The sequence below is a fragment of the Peromyscus leucopus genome, chromosome 8b (assembly GCF_004664715.2).
Source record: "Peromyscus leucopus breed LL Stock chromosome 8b, UCI_PerLeu_2.1, whole genome shotgun sequence".
NCBI lineage: Eukaryota > Metazoa > Chordata > Mammalia > Rodentia > Cricetidae > Peromyscus > Peromyscus leucopus.
The window spans coordinates 72,933,229-72,952,075 of NC_051086.1; the positions used below are offsets into that span (position 1 = coordinate 72,933,229).

Here is an 18,847-nt window from a genome sequence, read left to right on the forward strand (position 1 = left end):
TAATATTTAAAACAACAACAACAACAACAACAACAACAAGCTTTCTACTTCCTTTATCAAAATAGAACATTTAAAAAAAATCTGCTTACCCAATTGTTAGGTAAAACCAATTATCTTGATGAATAACCATCTGACAAATTCATCACCAATAAGAGCAAAAGATACAGTTGAACACAAATGTAACTACTGTGTGCAGATGCTGTGGAAAAACCAGAGACCTGAAATATGGCAAAAATCAGTGCTTCATAAACAGTCAATGGATTTTTCTCTAAAAATACTTTTTGCTAATGGCAAAGTCCAACACCTCAGAAAAACTCTGAATTAAGATCTTAGAATTGGTTTCCAAGCTATACAACATCGTTTTATACACTACCCTTGTTGTTTGTAAGGCTGCATGGAAGTTTAGCTTAACAGTCATGAGCCATGTGTTTGGACATCTTACGAGAAGTGACCAGCAATGAAAGACATTTTTTTCCATATCTACCAAACTACTTATGAAGAGATACCATTGCTTTCCAAACAGTTTCTTTAAATGTTTCCTTAAAGGTATACAAGGAAGCCTCAATTTGCTTCATTGAATCATCTGGAAAACTATTTAGACTTTATGAAATGATACATTTGCTGAGAGTGTTCTCATTAATCCACAACTACCCCCTTTAATCTGTATTTTATAGTTTAAATAAGCAGATATGCAAAGATGCACATTGTTGGATGCAGCTTTTACCTAGTAAACTAAGAAACTGTAGATAATAGTGTCCTCTCACTACTGTGGACATTTTCTGAAATTAGTGACTTCCGTGTGCTAGTCACATAATCATGGTTCTGAAATGCACTGCAGACCCCTTGACAGCTTGAAGTGACAGCTGTCTGAGACAACAAGTACATTTTGGGTAGAGAGTGAAGAACAAGAAGATGCCAAGGAGTTGGGTTTCCGGCTACACTTTCTTGTCCTAAAGTTGTCTTCCAGGGGAGGGCAGAGTACACCTTCTTCAGGGCACACGTTTGTATGTCAGGATGACAATGAATGAGAGGTCAGTCTCCTTTCCCACTTGTCTGGCATGATCTCCTGGCAAGGATGGGGTAGGTGCTTGCCAGGTGGCTCCCAGACAAGGTCTCTTTAGGGGAATACAACAAGGCTTCAGTCATTGCTGTTCATAAAGTGCTTTGGGATCCTTCAGGAAAGGGGGCTGGCAGGATATTATTTGTAACTGGCTTCAGTTTTTGAACCAAATGGAACCATTTTCTTCAGTATAATTATTGCTTTGAGCATTAATGAATGTTCTTAAAACCCAATGGAGCTCATCTTTAAGTGCCCACTTCTCAAAATACCCCTTCCCTGGAGTTAATGGTTTTAATTACTGTGCCCCAGGTACCCTCACCATTTAGAGGATGTGATAGCCTTGCTTTGTAAGTGGTTGCATTTACATTTTCACAAAATGAGGTTCATTTTCTAGGATGTACTCTCTCTCATGAATAGACAGCAGGAGGGCAGCTAAAAGACCTCTAGCCAGGGATGTCTGTCTGTCTGTCTGTCTGTCTGTTTGCAACAGGCTGCTGCCTTTTCAATATATTCATGGGATGATGTATGGTAGATTGTGAGCTCTCTGAGGCCTGTTTTGCTGTTGATTCTTTGGTTCCCTGTCCAGCTTAGAACATAAAAAGACATGGCAGGGCCACATTTTTTATTTTTAAGGATCTTCACAAAGGCTAGGAGAAGGATGTTTCAGGTCTGAGTAAAGCAGTGTGAAAAACTGGGAAAGAGACTTGGGATAGGGAAGTTTCCTCAAGAGCCTCTTAGATTGTATTTGAAAAGAATAAAAGGTACATTTATCATATCCAAAATAAAATGAAGGTAATAAAATGAAACATCATGGCTAGTCTGAGTTTCTGATATATATATAAAATCAAAATGAATGAATACAAAACTGAATTAGAAAACATCCATTTTTCCCACAATGCATTAATTTCAACTGGGTCCACAAGTTTTTCAAAGTGGGGTTGGGGTGAACTAGGTTATTTGAATAAATAGGTGATTATTAGGGCTATAACCTAACTATTTTATGTGGGAATGTTGTTAGCAAAATACATTTTCAGTGGAACTAAGCATATCCATGGAAATCTACTGCACATTATCCATTCCATGGACATTCTTTTTCTCATGGCAAATGAAAATAGAAGCAAGTAATGTCAATATAAATTAGTGGGTTGAAGTTTCATGCAGTTGGCTTTAGTAAGCCAGAACTTGCTGAACAAAGGATTAGCAGAGTGGGTGAGCCTCAGCTCTGACTCCTTGTTGAAGATCCTTCACCTAATTCAGTCCCAAACTCCCCCTTCTATCAGGATCATAATTGCCTGACTTTTCTGTCCTCGACAGTTCTAGCACTCCTCTCACAAATGCATCGAGGCTGCCCAATTTCTCTTCTAATTAGAAATAAGTAAAAACTAAGTGTAGCAATTCTGTCAGTCCTGTTACTAACGAGGAACTATAATTTGAACGGACATTTCTCCTCAACTTGGGTTTTGATTAGTTGATTTATCTTCTATGTATATTGATAAGATTTGTGTTCTCTAGCAATAAGGAGCTTTGTGATGTTGGACACCTGTTAGGTAAAGGTTGAACACATAATCAAATTTGGAAGAAGTAGATGACTTTATGAAATAAAGAAAGCAGACTAGATGATCACTAGTTGACAAAGTATGTCCCGATTTCTAGTGGTATATCTTTATAAAGGAGGTGTTTTTGAGTTTTAATTCTGACATGAAGTCAGTTCTTGCAACCTTCAGTAAATCATTTAACATCTCTGGCCTTAATTGGCCTACTTGTAAGGCCAAGGACTTAAGCCTTCCATATACATAAGTCCATATACATAAGTCACTGAGATATGGCAGAGAAATTCTAGCCGTTTTATATTTATTTATTTATTTTGGTTTTCTAAGACAGGGTTTCTCTGTGTAACAGCCCTGACTGTCCTGGAACTCACTTTGTAGACCAGCCTTGAACTCACAGAGATCCACCTGCTTCTGCCTTCCAAGTGCTGGGATTAAAGGCAGGTGCCACTCTGCCCAGGAGACATTTTAATCAAGATTCTTTGATGGTTCACTGAGCATAAAAATCTCTTAAAAGAAAGAAAGAAAAAAATAGACTGAGGTCATGGCTTTAGTTTTCTAATGACCATAGGCCAAGGCCAAAGCTGTGCCTTTTGGATGGGGTAATTAATTATATTTAAATCCTTTTTTTTTTTTAAACAGAGGGGATCAAAACACCATGGTGAACATGGGGTTTGTATGAATTTTCAGGAGGAGTTAGGTCTGAGGACATGATAACAAAGAATGGTAGTTAACCGAGAGGCCTGTTATGTAGAAAAGGACCATTAAGAACGCTGGTGAACTGAATGGGTCTTGGCTCTAGGAGAACTGTGCCTTACTTGAAGGCACAGTGTGGCTTCTGTTTGCATTTCTCACCTATGAAAAATTCAGGTAGAGATGATGTGACTAAAGCAGCGTTTCCAGGTGGTATCGTGCACATGCTTGGCATGAACTACTGGCTGAGGCTACTAAGGAAAGATATCCCATGTGGCCAATGGGCCAGATGATCTTCGGTGTGGTGGTGGGGGCGAACACGACATTCAGGTTATGAGGAGCCGGGGTCAAAGTGGAGGGTAGCCACCCCAGCCCTGAACAGTCTTAACCAGTGATGAGGGGGTGAAGGATGTGCCTGTGGTTCTTAGAGGAACCCATCACTACCTGACCATATCTAGTGGACACAATCTTGTTCAATAACTGTTGGGTCAGTTTAAAACATGGTGCCTGTCCACGGCCGTTCCAAATGGTGCAGCTGCCATGGACCCATTTGGTTTATGGTAAAGGAAAAGGTTCTTAGTTCTTTCCCCTTTTTGCTGCTGTAATGTAGGCTTTCACGTAACGCAGCCATCTCCTTGCACTCTGGAGTAATTTACTGTTCATTGTCACGACTGAATGGGATCTGAGCGTGCCCGAAGGGCTGCTTCCTGCCCTGTTTTATTGGGCAGAACAGGGCTAGCAAAGAAGTGCCCTCTACTTCTGTTTCTGGAGTTCTCCACATAACACTAAGTGAAGGAAAAAAAAAAGGTCTATCCAAGGCCCACTTAACCAGGTGAGTGCTGGTGAATAAATTGGACTTGGGGAGTCCCAAGAACCCTGCACTTCAGAATGTCTTGGTTTGGTGGAGGGAAACCCCAGCACAAGTCTACATGACCCCTTGCTCTCCAGATACCACACGGGCTTCTTTTCCCCAAAATCTTCTGAAAGTTTGGATTTGCGGGAAAAGCTATGCCGTTGTACTTTTCACTTACTGAACTTCGTCGTCAACCACAAACTCACAAAAAGAACTCCAGGCCCAGGGTTGAGATTACAGAGACAACTGCAGAATTAAGTGTCCTCCTTGGACTGGCCTATCTTAGCCACAGGTGCCACCAAAAGAATTCTATATTTGCATCGTGGGTCTCAGACACCATGCGTTTCCTAGGGTGAGGAGGAAATGGCTGCTGACATCTCTAGCTTCCCAATTCCCCCATCCTGTGTCCACTTTGGGAAACATAAAAGAGCCTTGTACATGTAACCCTTGAACAGGGGGGCACAGTGGGGCAGGATAGGTGATGGAAATGCAAGGAATATCGGGTGGGGAGGTGGGTGGGTGGGGGGCACAGTAGAGAGCCGGCCTGGGCCACTCTAAAGCATACTGCTTAGGATTTCTGAAACCGGGGATGTGGGGTCTGGGCTCATCTCTGAACTAGTGGGGCTTGACAGGCTGGTACGGCCCGCAGGGGTAGGACTCAACCCAGCCCACAGTTTTGTGTCCTGGCCCATGAGTGTATCGGGGTAGGCTTCCACATAGACTCTGTGCACTGAGCGCCTGGGGTCCTGGAGGCAGCTCCTCCGCTCCTCTGGGAGGCTGGCCGCGTGGGCCAGAGGCAGGCCCCGGGGCCCATCCACCACAGCTCCAGGCCCCTCGGCTTCCCCAGGATCTCCAGGCAGGCCACCGGCCCTAGACTGGTGCTGCGTGTAGACGCCTTCGGAGAGCGACAGCGACTGTGTCTCGCTGTGCATGCGCAGCCAGCGGTGGTGGCGGCTGAAGCCACCGTAGTGCTGGTGCTTGCCTGGCTTCCTCTTCCCCAGGAAGCCCAGCGGGGGCCGTGTGCCTGGCACCATCTTGGTGTGGTTCTTGGGTGCCAAGCCTGTGAGGGTCAGGCTGTGGAGAAACTCTGCACACGAGTGGTCGGTGTCTGGGCCCTGCACTGGGCCCGGAGGGTCCTGACCGGGCCCCAGGGAGGCCTTCATGTCGTGCACCTGTAGGACGTCTGGGGCGCTGCCACTGAGGCCACTGAGGGCCTGCTGGGAGATGTCATGTGATGACAGGTAAACCAGGTCCAGGTCTCGTGGGCTCAGGGCATCACTGGAGTCATAGTCACTGTCGGTGGGGAGGAAGACTTCTGAGCAGCCTTCTTCATCGGAGCAGGGCTGTGACTCTGCAAAGCCAGGGACAGATGTTAGAAAGAAGACAGACTCTTAGTGAGGGTCTGATTTGTTGGCTTAAATGGGTTCAACTCTCGATTAGAAGGGCATCCGACTTTGCTCTTCTGTCACATTTTGAAATTCTTAAGACTTGGACCAAGAGCCACACATTTCCATTTTTCACAGGGCCATGCAGATTATATAGTAGGCTGTGGTCTTCATTTAAGGGTAAAACAGTGGTTCTCCACCCTTTCACAGGGGTCTCCTATGACCATTGGATGACACAGATATCTACATTATGATTCATAACAGTAGCAAAATTAGTTATGAAGGAGCAATGAAAATAATTTTCTGGTTGGGGTCAACACAGCATGAGGAACTGTACTAAAGGGTCACAGCATTAGGAAGGTTGAATCCTGCTTTCAAATCCTAGCTGCCTGTGCCTCTTTCAGTGATCTTGGAAAAATTATTTTCTTGCACTTTAGTTTCCTTCTCTGTAAGTGACGATACTGGAACTTAGTTGGGGAGACTAAAACCTATTGATTATAAATATAACCATTCAGTACATTGACATTTATTAAATAATAATCATACAGGCCAAAAGAAGAAACAAAAAATGAATGAGGCAGAAATCCATCTCAAGGTATATGCAATGGGCTTGAGTGAGCTAAGAATTGGTTCTGTATCTGTCATTTCATGCAATAGTTGTTTATATCTTTTCCCGCAATGATGTCATACATTTTTGATGGAAAACACTGTCTAAAATTCTTTGGCTTTCCCATTACTACTTAAACCCATAATAGTTACATAGTGAATAATGTACATATTAATTTTGAAAACATTTTGCAAAACATTTATGCCAAATTTATCAACCACTTCTTTAGAGTTCTAGGTATATGCCTTGTTTAAAAAGGCCTTCCCACACAAAATTACAAATACATTGTTTTCTAATATTCTGGGATTTCTTTCTTATATTTAACCATATGGAATTTATTTCTGTATGTAGGACTCTTATTTATTTTACTAAAAGGATAGCCAATTGTTACAGCACTATATATTGAATAATCTATTTCTTAAAAACCACTGGAAATTTAAAGCAATTCTAATACAAAGTTTTCATAGTATTTTAAAATAGAATTCAATAAATTGTTTTGAAAATTTGTCTAGAAGAGATTTATGACAATAGTCAACTTAAAAAGATACAATAGGGAATGATGGCTTTCCACATAAAACAGACTACAGAGCTTTGGTCATTTAAAGTTTATAGCATCAGTATAGAAACGGATGGACAGAGCTGTAGAATATAAAAAGCCTGAAAGCAGCTATAATTTTATGATAACATGATAAAGATAACATTTCAAATTAGAGAGTGAAAGAGATCCTTCTATATATAGTGTTGTAACAGTTGATTGTCCCTTTAGTAAAATAAAGAAGTCCTACCACATTCCATATCTAGAAATAAATTCCATATGGTTAAATATAATAATAAAATCCCAGAATATTAGAAAACAATGTATTTGTAATGTTTGTGTGGGAAGGTATTTTGAAATAAGACACACTCTAGAACTCTAGAGAAGTGGTTGATAAATTTGACATAAATGCTTCATAAAACAAATGATACCCTAAGTAAAGAAAGCAATTAGTAGATTGTAAGAAGAGAATAATAGCATTATAATAAAAGGTTAAAACCCAGGGTAAACAAAGAATTGTAAACCAGAAGACAATGAAAATGGGTAGAAGGCAAGGACCAGCCCTTGGGAAGAATAACTGATACAAACGGTGAATTAATTCATTATTATGCTATCTTTAGTTCAGATGGTAATTAGAAGAGGAGTGTTGAACAAAGAGGCAGTTTTACCCATAAGTCTTACAAAAAGTAAGAGTGACAATATTGTGTGTTATTGATGTGCAGGAAATCAAGAACTCTCATGTAATGATGAGGAATCTAAATTGGTTCAGCTCATTGGGATTCAATTTGGCAGAGTCTGTTAAAAATGTGTATATTGTTTGTCCTCACTTTTTTGGATATCTGTTTGAGAAATTGTCACCAAGTGCACATGGAGGCATTTTACAAGTTGTTTACTGCAGTGTGATTTATAGTAGTGAAAAACTAGACATCATTTTGTGGTTGAGGATGCTATGAAAGGAAGACTTACAGCCACAGAAGCCCTAAGAAAAGGAAAATAGTTTACTTGTAGAGTTCTGCAAGGGAGTCCATATTCAGGAGTGACTTACTGATTACAAAATATAACAGGTATCAACAAAATAAAACCACATGGTCACCGTGTTCTCGTTCATTTGTTCATGGTGGAAAGTTAGATATATAATATATAAGAATATAAGAATATTGAAAACTACAAGGATAAAGTTTATTTTGTTAGAATATTGAAAACTACAAGGATAAAGTTTATTTTGTTAGAATATTGAAAACTACAAGGATAAAGTTTATTTTGTTAGAATATTGAAAACTACAAGGATAAAGTTTATTTTGTTAGAATATTGAAAACTACAAGGATAAAGTTTATTTTGTTAGGAAGTCAGTATCAGGTTTTTTTTTTTTTGTATTAGAGGCTCTTCAGCTAGAATGTTTCCCCTTCCCAACCTCCTTATTTGTTTCATGCCCATGGTATTAAGTGTGTGTGTGTGTGTGTGTGTGTGTGTGTGTGTGTGTGTTTTGTCTTTTGATTCCCATCCTGACTATAGGTGACTTGTACATCTGCTAGTAAGTTAGATGTAGTAAATGCTTATTTCAGTTATTTTATTTTTAGCTTGTGATGGACTTATTGGAACATAACTCCATTGAAGGTTGTGGAACATTTGTATTTGGTACACAGTGGATCTAAAATTTCTAAGAAGTCAGAACATCTGTTTTTAGGGAGTTTACTGTTTTAGTGGAAGTATGAGGTAAATATGCATTCATAGGACTGTGGCCGAAATAGGTTTTATTAGAGACATGTAGTAAATAAGATGTGGGTTTAAAGGAAAGAGAGATAACATCTTACTGGGACAAAGTTAATAAACCATCTTTTACTTATTTTTCTCCTCTCATTGTCTATCCTTTTTCTATGTTAATTTATTTCTTTATCCAGTTTCTAAAAGTGATTCAAGGCAGGTTTTTAAAAATAAATATACCCATAAGGACAACAGGATTATAAATGGGAAAAGTGAAAATAGTACAAGTAAGTTCATTTGATTAGAGTATTAGGAGCAGGAATGGAGTTTGGGAGATCTGAGGCTACAATGGAAGGCTAGATCTGAGGCTACAATGCATACTTATAAGGTTTAAAAAAATTTTTTTAAATTAAGGCTTGTTTGTACTCAAATATTCATAGCAGTTTTATTGGTAGTAAAAACTGTAAGCTGCCAGTATGTCCTTCAGTGAATGAATGGCTAAATTGTGGCACACCATAATATGGAATACTTTGCATCAATAAAAAGAAAGAATTCCATATGCATAATAATTGTGCTAGAATGCAAAGATGAAGAACAGATTGTGGGTTGCCAAGGGGAGGGAGGGAAGTGGGTAAGGCTGTATGAAAGGGTAACAGAGGGAATTTTGTGGTAAGGTTATAGTTGAGTACCATGATCATGGTGATAGTTACCCAGTGCCCAATATGTGATAGAACTGTGTCAAGCTGCACATGTGAGGCCATGTCATGTGTGGATACATAGACATCCACAGTGAGCATTTATGTAACTGGTGAAATCTAGACTTGCTGTGCGGGTTCCACCAGTTTTCTTCTTCTGATAATGTACAAGTGTTGCGTAAACTGTTCGTGTGTGTGTGTGTGTGTGTGTGTGTGTGTGTGTGTGTGTGTGTGTGTGTGTAGGTTGAGGGAGGAGATACAGGAACTTTCTGTGATCCTGTGTCTAATTATTCCAAAACAAATTTGTAAGAGAATCTAATCTAAAAGGAAAGTGGAACCAGAGAAGATGAAATGCTTAGATAAGAACCTTGCTCCAAGTTTTATGGCCATTGGATAGTTATTGAAGGGTGTTGAGGAATGGAGGAGACAGAAGTGTGATGTAGGATAGTTAGGTGTCAGGTAAAGCAGGAAACAGCAGTGAGGCAGGCGGAGCACAGAGGACAGCTAGGAAGCCAGGACTGGGCCGATGATCCCTCAGTGCTTTTCTTGCTCAGGCTGTGGTCCTGAGCAGCAGTGGTTGGATGGAGGAAGGAGAAGTGTAGGAAAACTGTTCATTCTAAGATGTTTATGGAGCGTGAATTTATGCCAGACAGCTAAGGACTGTTTTTAAGCATCTAATAGTGTGTGACTCAGACAACCAATGAGTCAGAAAACATGAACTCCAGAGAAGACAAAGAACAAAATGATATTGGATTTTAGCTGGAGGGTGACTTGGGAGAGGGGTTCTTTTGATTAGAAGGCCAGCATCTCTGCATCTGTCTGTGAATCTGCATGAGATCTTGGTGACCAGGGGAGTTCAAGGAGAACATTCACGATGCCTCAGAATTACTAGAAGATTTTGAACCACAGTGTCTGGGAGAGCAGAAGTGGTAATCAGGAAGAGGTGTACTGCAGCCCTAGCTTAGATTGGGCAATGGAGAAGATGGTGAATTTGATTTGGGACAAGTTGCATTTTGAAGAGATGGCCGGAGTATCCAGGAGACTACATGGGAAGGTTGAGGGATGGTGCCTGTGGGTGTGTGGAAGAAAGCACCACTGGAGAGGGGATGGTTGAGGATAGGATTGGGGAGACCGATGATTATAAAAAGGAGGGTGGGTCAGGGTTGTGAGAATCACTGTTGGCATTGGTGCTTTTAGAGATGGAAGAATATGTTGTTTTCAGAGACAAATGATTAGGAAAGAAAATAGGTAAATATAAAGAGATTTGTATGTGTGTATTAAAAAAAGAGAAAAAATAAAGGCTTAGACTGAATGAGTTTCATATTTGTCCCCCCCCCCTGGTGCTGGGTATTGAACACAGGGCCTTGTACATATTAGGCAAGTGCTCTACTGCTGGGCTGTTTTAAAGCCACGATGTTTTAAAAAACAGTTTAGACAGTCCTTTCTCTGATCTTTAATGGGGGAAACCAGGCACTGGAAGTAACAGGAACCCCTAATTGTTGCTTCTTTCTGACGATGGCCAGGATAGGTGCCTTAGGAGTAACCAAGAGAAGTTAACTGAAGATCTGAAACTGAATTTGAAATAAGATCCATGCAGAGAATTAGTAATTGACTTTAGCTCAATTTTCCTCCCCTCCTCTATGGCTAGTGAAGCTGCCTTGAAGTGTGTGTTTGTATCCCAATAGTAATAACGCTATCTGGTATTTACTTAGTACTTACTGTGAGTCATCTATAATGCCAAGTCACCTAAAAGCTTTAATAATGCTTGCTTTTCTCATTTTGCCAATGAAAATGCTGAAGCATAAGCATATGAAATTTTGCAACTTATGTAGCTGATAAGTGGCAGGATAGGCACCCAAATAGAGATTCGTGCCTTCCCAGAGACTGCCATCTACTGAAGAATTTCCCTGGGTTTGCTTTGGAGGTGTCCTGATATCAGGGATCTTGCGATCATCTAAGTGACTGACCCAGAATTGTATAGGTAAGTTCCTGGCAAGGGAGTCTTTGCACTGCTGCTGTTCAGTCTCACGTGGGTTTTCCTGATGCTGCTCTAGCAATCGCACAGCACTGGATGGCTTTAGAGAATACAATGTATCTCTCGTAGCTCTGGAAGTCCAAGTTCAAACTCAGGGTGTTAGCAGGACCACATTCCCTCTGGCAGATCTTAAAGGGGAAAAGAACGGTTTCTTGCTTCTTCTGGCTTCTGGTAACATTCTTTATGCTTTTAGTATTTCATAGCCTTTCCTCCATGTTCATGCCTTCTGTTTCTTATGAGGACTCTTGTTATTGGATTAAGAGACCAGATAATTCAGAATGATCTCATCTCAAGATTATTAGTTATATCTGCAAGATCTTTTTTTTTTTCCCCTGAATATGGCCACACTACCAGGATGCTAAGGTTAACACATGAATATAGCTTTTTTTGGGGTGGTGGTGGTGGGGGGGTGGAGGGAGTGGTATTATGATTCAATTCAGCAGAAACAGATAATAAAATGACTGTAACAAGAAGTGATCCCTGGCTGGGCGGTGGTGGCACACACCTTTAATCCCAGCACACGGGAGGCAGAGCTAGGAGGATCTCTATGAGTTCCGGGCCAGCCTGGGCTACAGAGTGAGTTCCAGGAAAGGCTCCAAAACTACACAGAGAAACCCTGTCTCAAAAAACAAAACAAAACAAACAAACAAACAAACAAACAAACAAACCAAAAGAAGTGATCCCCAAAGAGCTTGACAATGTCTTTCTATTTCTAGGTAATATGTCAAGTACTTGGCAAAAGTAATTTGTACTTAAAAAGGATTTCTTTCTTTCTTATATGTGTGTATATGTGCATGTGCATGCAAGTAGCCAGATGAGGCCAGCAGAGGGCTTTGGATCCCTGGAGCTAGAGGTTTAGGCTGTTGTGAGCCGACTTATATGGGTGCTAGGAACTGAATTCTGGCTCTCTGCCAGAGCACCACGTGCTACGGAGCTACCTCGCCAGCCTCCTGGTTTGTATTTTTATCTTTCGGTGTGCAAATAGAAGACTAAGGAGTTACAGAATGTACTCTAGAGAAGCTGGCATTTTAAATGGTCAGAGGTGGGTCATATTTGAAGATCTAGTCTCTAGGAAGGGCCCAGCTCTCTCAGGTGGCATTAGTTGCTCAGCTCTCTTAGTTTTCAGAGCATTTTATTTATATCTGTGTTACTACACTTATCAAGTTTTATTATAAACAATCCACTCTCACATTTCTCTCAATTCTTTGGACTATACACCCTAAAAAGAGCATGAACCCCACCTTACTTATCTCTGGTTAGTAAAATTTTTACTTCAGTCAATGAAGGAACAGCCTAAGGAATAAGGTGAGCAAAAGGAAATGTAGAGTCTTCTGTATTTCCCATGCCATCTAATTGGAACATGGGCACTGAGCAGAGCATATGAGGCCCTTCCATTAGACCAGTGGTTCTCAACCTAGGGGTCACAACCCCCAAAGATACCCTTCATATCAGATTTCATATCATATTTATATTATAATTCATAAGAGTAGCAAAATTACAGTTATGAAGTGGCAATGAAATAATGTTATGGTTGGGGGTCAGCACAACACGAGGAACTATATTAAAGAGTCACAGCGTTAGGAAGGTTGAGAGCCCTTGTAGTAGGTTGTGTCTTAACCATTCTTACATTGGCCTCTTGTGTGGGAAGTACATGGAGGTGTGGTGAAACTAGGATGCATATTGAAATCCAGGGGCATGAAGAGTAGTTAGACTGAGCGAGACTGATTGTCTCTGAAAAGCAGCTCCTTTGAAAGCATCCTGGGAAAGACCTAATTTATCTGGTTTGCCATAGGACTTTGTGAAGACGACCACTCACACCATTTCTTTATCTTTGGTGATATTTGAACCAAGAGTCCATCCACCTAAGGCAGAAAGAACAACTGATTAAAAAATGAGACAAATCTTGGCTGAAGGCTTGCCTTGATTCTTATTGTGTATATAATTTTGAGCAAATGACTTAGCTTGTTTGAACCTTGTCTGTAGCATGGAGGTTGTTAGGCTGCTTATCTTCCACAAGTGTTATATAGATTTAAAAAATGTGTTAAATATACTTAAAGTGCCATATAGACAGAAATATTAGTACTATTGAGGTATGAAGATTATTAATTAAAATTATAAGTGAGTATTCAAATATACTTCAAGATTTTGCTGTGAGAATTCTTTGGATGATCAGGAGAACAATGCTTTCCTGCATGGTATTCGATACTGTATTTCCTAACTATATTAAATAGTGAATTAGTAAATGATATAACTTACTATATGGCTCCAATAGCATGGGAGATAAGAGGTAAATCAAGAGAAGATTGAGTTATTTCTGTAGTAACCCAGGAAGGAGATGTAAAAGAGACAGAATGGAGTGTTAAACATCCTGTAGGTCCATGAACCTGCCCTTAGGAAATGCTATTCTAGTAGGATTGGATCTTAGTATTTGACTTGCATGACAGTTGGGTTATTTATTAGAAGACTTAGTGGAACTTCTTGCTTGGAGTGGCATAGCCCTCCCAGAACAGGCTGGGGGAGTCTCCAGGATGCATCCAGGGCACGCAGGAGCATCGCTAAGGACTTAGGCCACTCCTGCGTCCTCCCTTCCTGGAAAAGAATGCAGAGTGCAGCTTCCCTCTCTAGACCCAGGCCATATGCTCCATTAATCATGGTAGGCACTTTGGCCCGCCTGTATTAGCCAAGCTGGTGGTGCTCCCCACTTTTCCTTGGAGGGCATTGGGCAGGCCAGCATTGGTAGAAGCTGAGCTTCCTCTCTGCTTGACCTGGGAGCTGCTAGATAAAAGTCGACGTATACTACTAGTGCTGGCTTAGGAAGCTTGGTTTGCTTGCCATTGTGATGGCTGTTGGAACTCCTGGTCTCTGGGTCAGGCCAACAAGAGCACAGTGGAGTTGTTGTGGGTCTTGACAGTGTTGTAGGTAGATGGCATTTCTGGAAAGAATAGTTGAATAAAGTTATTGTTTTTTTTTTCTTTAAAGGTGGGAGGTAGTAGTGTTAATGGCAAGGTGGAAATAAAGGAACATTAGATCATAGTTCCCTAAAATCTATATCTACTTGTAATATATCACTATCTATAGATGTGAATATTGCCTCACTGGTTCCATTTCCATGTGTTTAATAAAACTCAAGTAATTTATAAGTAAAAAAAAAATGTATTGGCTCTTTAAGCCCTAGGTAGTTTTGTTCATATTTTGATTTTCCAAGAGAAATAGTACCTCAGGATTCTAATAGTACCAACAGGATTCAAATCCTGTTGAATTTCTGGGCCATTTGGTTTATGCCAGATTGTTCCTGACCTCTTCTATGGAAAGGCTATCAGGAAGTTTTACATTTGGGAGGCTGGGATGATCTTCAAACACATCTGAGAAAACAACGCACACAGCCTTCCCTCTGTTGCTCACCCATGTATCACCAGGAGGAACATCAGTGCTGGGGGGGCGGGGGTTGTTGCTTCCTGTGACACTCTACCCACAGAAAAGGAGGGGGAGAAAAATGCCCATTCGATGGATCAAATCTTCCTACCCCCTGCCTTGGGCTGCCTTTTCTTGGAGCCAGATTTCCCCTTTGGGTCCTTGGGAGATGCTTAATTTTAATTGACTCAGAGGAGTTCTTTCTGTTTTGAAAAACCACACAGAATTGGGAAGTTAGAATTCGACTCCCTCTTCTCATGCTAAACAGATCTTCATAAACACATCCGACACACTCAACAACTCTAGGACAGAAGCTTGGGCTGGCACCAGGGGTAAGATTTGTGATAGGTTCTGTATTTCCAGCAGGCTCCTTAGAAGCTGAGTAAGCTCTACCCACAGAGAAAGAATTGGGCTGCGAGTAAAACCCAGTGTGTGTGTGTGTGTGTGTGTGTGTGTGTGTGTGTGTGTGTGTGTCTAAATTGGACTTTCCCCCATTCACAAGTGATTTCCAAGCAATTCAGAGTGGTCACACTTATGGAGAGGACAGAGCATCCAGGGCCAGGTTCCATTGCGCTGAAGTGCTCCTGCCTCTGCGAGGAGATGGGAGACTGCTTCTCCCTCGTGCTCAACAGTGAGCGCGTCACTCGGCTCTATTTGTCATTTGCTGCTTTCCACGTCTCTGTGTTTCACGGCCCAAGGAATTTTGGCTTCAGAGAAATAAATGGACCCAAGAGAGAATTATATTTTAAGAAACAGAATGATGATCACTCACATTTTAAGTTAATAATAAAATCCGAATGCAATTGGGCAGATCCTCCCAGCAGGGAGTGTGTGTGTAATCCATCCTTGAGCCAACAGGAGAGTCTGGCATTTCTAGGGCATAGAGGAGGCCACCCTCACACAGTCTAGGAGGAGCCCACTGGGGACCCTGTGGCTTAAGAGAAGATTAAACACTGGGGAAATTCTGTGAGCAGAGAGAGCAGATGAGCTGTGAAGGTGGAAATAGAATGGCAAGCTGTTTGTAGGATTATATAAACAGTGGAAGGTTGGAGAGCGTGTCTTTCCTGCCTTAAAAATGGCTTTCACCTTTACATGTCTACTTGCTGCCTTTCTTTCGTCCTCTCTTCCACAGTCAAGACTTTAGAGTGTGTCCTACTGGTCCCACTTCATCACCTCTCATTTATCCCTGATCTACTGATGTTCAGCTTCTCTCTTTTTTTCCTTCACAGACTGCTCTCATCAAGATTATTGATGACTTTCTTGCTGGAAAAAAAAAAGGCAAAACAAGAGAAAATGTACCGTTATTTTAACTTTTCTCCATCCTTTGCTATGCTTTCTTTAGTTGTGACATCGGCCTCTGCTTTGTTTTGTTCTGTCTCTGGTTGTTCCTTCTTAATCTAGGATGTCTGGTTGATCCCCACCATAGGGGTACCCTCCATAGTGTTTTACATACACTCTCTAGGGAATCTCATGCAGTTGTGAAGCGTCAGACATGATCCATGTGTCGACAGTGTCTGTATTATTATTATTAGCCCAGTTTTCTTTTCTGAGTGGCAGACACTGTACATCTTTACACTGTGTTTTTTTTTCTGAATGTTTATTTTGGTGGAAATATTCAAAGCAATTCATATCTAATATGTTTAACTATTCAAGCTTATTTTTCCTCCTCCTCTCTCTCTCTCTCTCTCTCTCTCTCTCTCTCTCTCTCTCTCTCTCTCTCTCTCTCTCTCTCTCTTTCTTTCCTTTTTTTTTTTTTTGTAAATAGCATCATGAAACCCGGAAGCATCCAATCCAGAACATTTAGTTTCTTTTTCTTCTTCTTCTTCTTCTTCTTCTTCTTCTTCTTCTTCTTCTTCTTCTTCTTCTTCTTCTTCTTCTTCTTCTTCTTCTTCTTCTTCTTTTTTAATGAGCTTCCCAATCTCCCTGCTTCTCATATTTTCCCTGTACAGTTTTGTCATAGAACAGTGAGATTTTATCTGAAGGTTAGTTCAGATCCTATCCACCCCTCCTTATGGTTTCGGTGGCCTTCTGTCACAAGTAGGAGAAAACTGGATAGCAAGGACCGACAGACGCTGCCTGGTGTGGCCCCAGTCTCTCACTACCGACCCTTTCCCTCACCCTGGCCCAGGCACTCGGCCTTCCTTCCACCCTACCGGAAGGCCTTTTGCTATTTTGCTGTTTAGTAAACTCTAACTCCAAATTTTTATCTTGTCCTGTGGTGGGTTAAGATTTCACCTTCTCGAGTGGGTCCCCGCTGTTCTTCCCAGAATTCCACACCTCCCTGTCTGTACCCATCACAGTTACAATTTTGTCTTGTACGATTCATTTTTTAATTTATGTTTTCCTTGCCGTCCCTTCTAGACAGAGTTCTCTAGAAGTAGAGACTCCGAGGCCTTTTCATTATTTTCTGGCTACTCAGAACAGTGTCTGCACACAGTAGGCAACCAGTGTGTATTTTTTTTCCCCAATGGACACAAGGAATGAGCAGCTGCAATCCTGACCGTCAGGCAGACTGCTGCAGTTACCTGACGTGCAACAAGGAACAATCTGCTTCTTTTGCACACTAAGCTCTCTTTCCTCTCCTACTCATCTTCGGTTTGCTCAGTACTGGCTCCTGTCACCTCCAGCTTTGGTCTTACGGGTTAATGCCACCAATCCCCTTTGTGAGCCACAGGCTGTTACAGTACTGCTTTATGTCAGCGTATCTAACTTGCTCATTAGGCCAGCTTCCGGCACAGATGCTGTTTGATTTGTTCCCCAAGGCCACTGCAGATTAGTGGAAGGACAAACAAACAAACAAGCAAACAAACAAACAAACAAGCGCAGCCTAGAAACTACTGAGGTAATTATTTTGTACAATCACTTGGTAAATCATAGACACCCTTGATAATAAAAGTTAGCTGCTTCCCAGGTTTCTCCGCTTGCCAAGTGTTGACTTTTAGAGAGATTTTAAAAACAGGAGCACATACAGACTTGCTTATAGAAAAGGCACATCTCCCTATTAAAGGTTGTATGTTAAGATGAGAACATTGAATATGGTATTTACATTTCCTATCATAGTTCATGTATCTTTGATAGTTTGTTTTACTCACAAAGGATTCTGTAAGGTACAGGCATTGCTATTCTAATTTTACATATATGGGAACTAATACTGAAATGTAATAATCTGCTCAAGCACACGAAGTAAGGAAAACAAAACTGGAATTTGAATACAGGGCTTTGATTTTTAAGCCCAAGCTCTTTCTGCTGCACCATGCTGCCCCCTATGGGACAAGCCTATAAGTCAGAACTGTTCCTGAAGAATATCATTATGGAGATTATAATAGTGAAGTGTTTTAAGATGTAGAATTAAGGAAGGTGCTTTGAATGGCTATTATTTTTATTGAGTAGAAAATGACACTGGACTCAACCTGCTCCAGGGAAGGGTGTTATATAGCATTGCCTATATTTCTATCCTTTTTTTTCTGCCTATAAGCACAAAGATATTTTGTAGAAGTTCGTGTTACTCCAGTCATGTTTATGCTAATAGTATTTGCCACATAATCTCATTCTTAATTCCCAAGGTTCATTGTGAGGCATTTCTTTTAACTTGTTTCTTAGATCATCATACCCACGACTATCCTGAGCTTATTTGGCTTCAGTAGTTCATCCAAGTTCTCTCTCTTCCTCACTTTCCACCTGAGAACATGGTGTGGGTGGGATGCATACCCTCAACTCTTGCCTCAGCTGGAACCAGAGGCTGGGCTGATGTCCTTATCTGGAACTGCAGTAGTTCCCATTAGAGATTTCTGGACTCCCATTCTTGCTCTGTGTCCTTCCATCTCTTGGGTATGTGGGCTAGCAATGGTCTAACCTTCCCTACTCCCAAGTAAAGCAATCTCATGTTATTGCCCTAGTCTCCCATCCGTCCATGGTTCTGTCTTTGTTTATTTTATGCTGTTTGATCCTTACCCCTAAACGGTGTTTCTACTACTTGCTAGAACCAATGCATCCGCACAAAGAACTTCATCAGTGAAGGCAGGGCCAAGAATCTGGTGGGCAGGCCAAAGAACTTTCCATCTTACCACTCACTGCCTTTCTTCTGTGCATCTCTGGGGATGGAGATGTTGATGGAAGACAGTCTATATGTGATGATGTAGAACTGATCTTCTTCAGATTCTGCTCATGGGAGGGGTCTATCAGCTTAGTGATGGGCAAGCCAGAGACAGGCTGCTTGTATCTTGCATACTGTAGAGCATCCATGATCCACCTCATTTCACGCCAGACTTCATCTGTTTGCTTTGGAATAAAATGGTGAAAGGCATTAAAAGAAATCTATTTTCCT

General features: G+C 41.2%; 1 protein-coding gene across 1 annotated transcript in view; it reads right to left on the reverse strand.

The window, feature by feature from the left end:
- Positions 1–3,207: 3,207 nt before the first annotated feature.
- Positions 3,208–18,847, reverse strand: part of Ankfn1 (ankyrin repeat and fibronectin type III domain containing 1) — a 153,234-nt gene continuing 137,594 nt past the window's right edge. Inside the window, exons 17-18 of the mRNA XM_028878201.2 lie at positions 18,588–18,801; positions 3,208–5,504 (exon numbers count right to left, since the gene is read on the reverse strand). Coding sequence (XP_028734034.2) covers positions 4,708–5,504; positions 18,588–18,801 — 1,011 coding nt within the window. The 3' untranslated portion in view covers positions 3,208–4,707. The remainder of the gene's footprint in view (positions 5,505–18,587; positions 18,802–18,847) is intronic.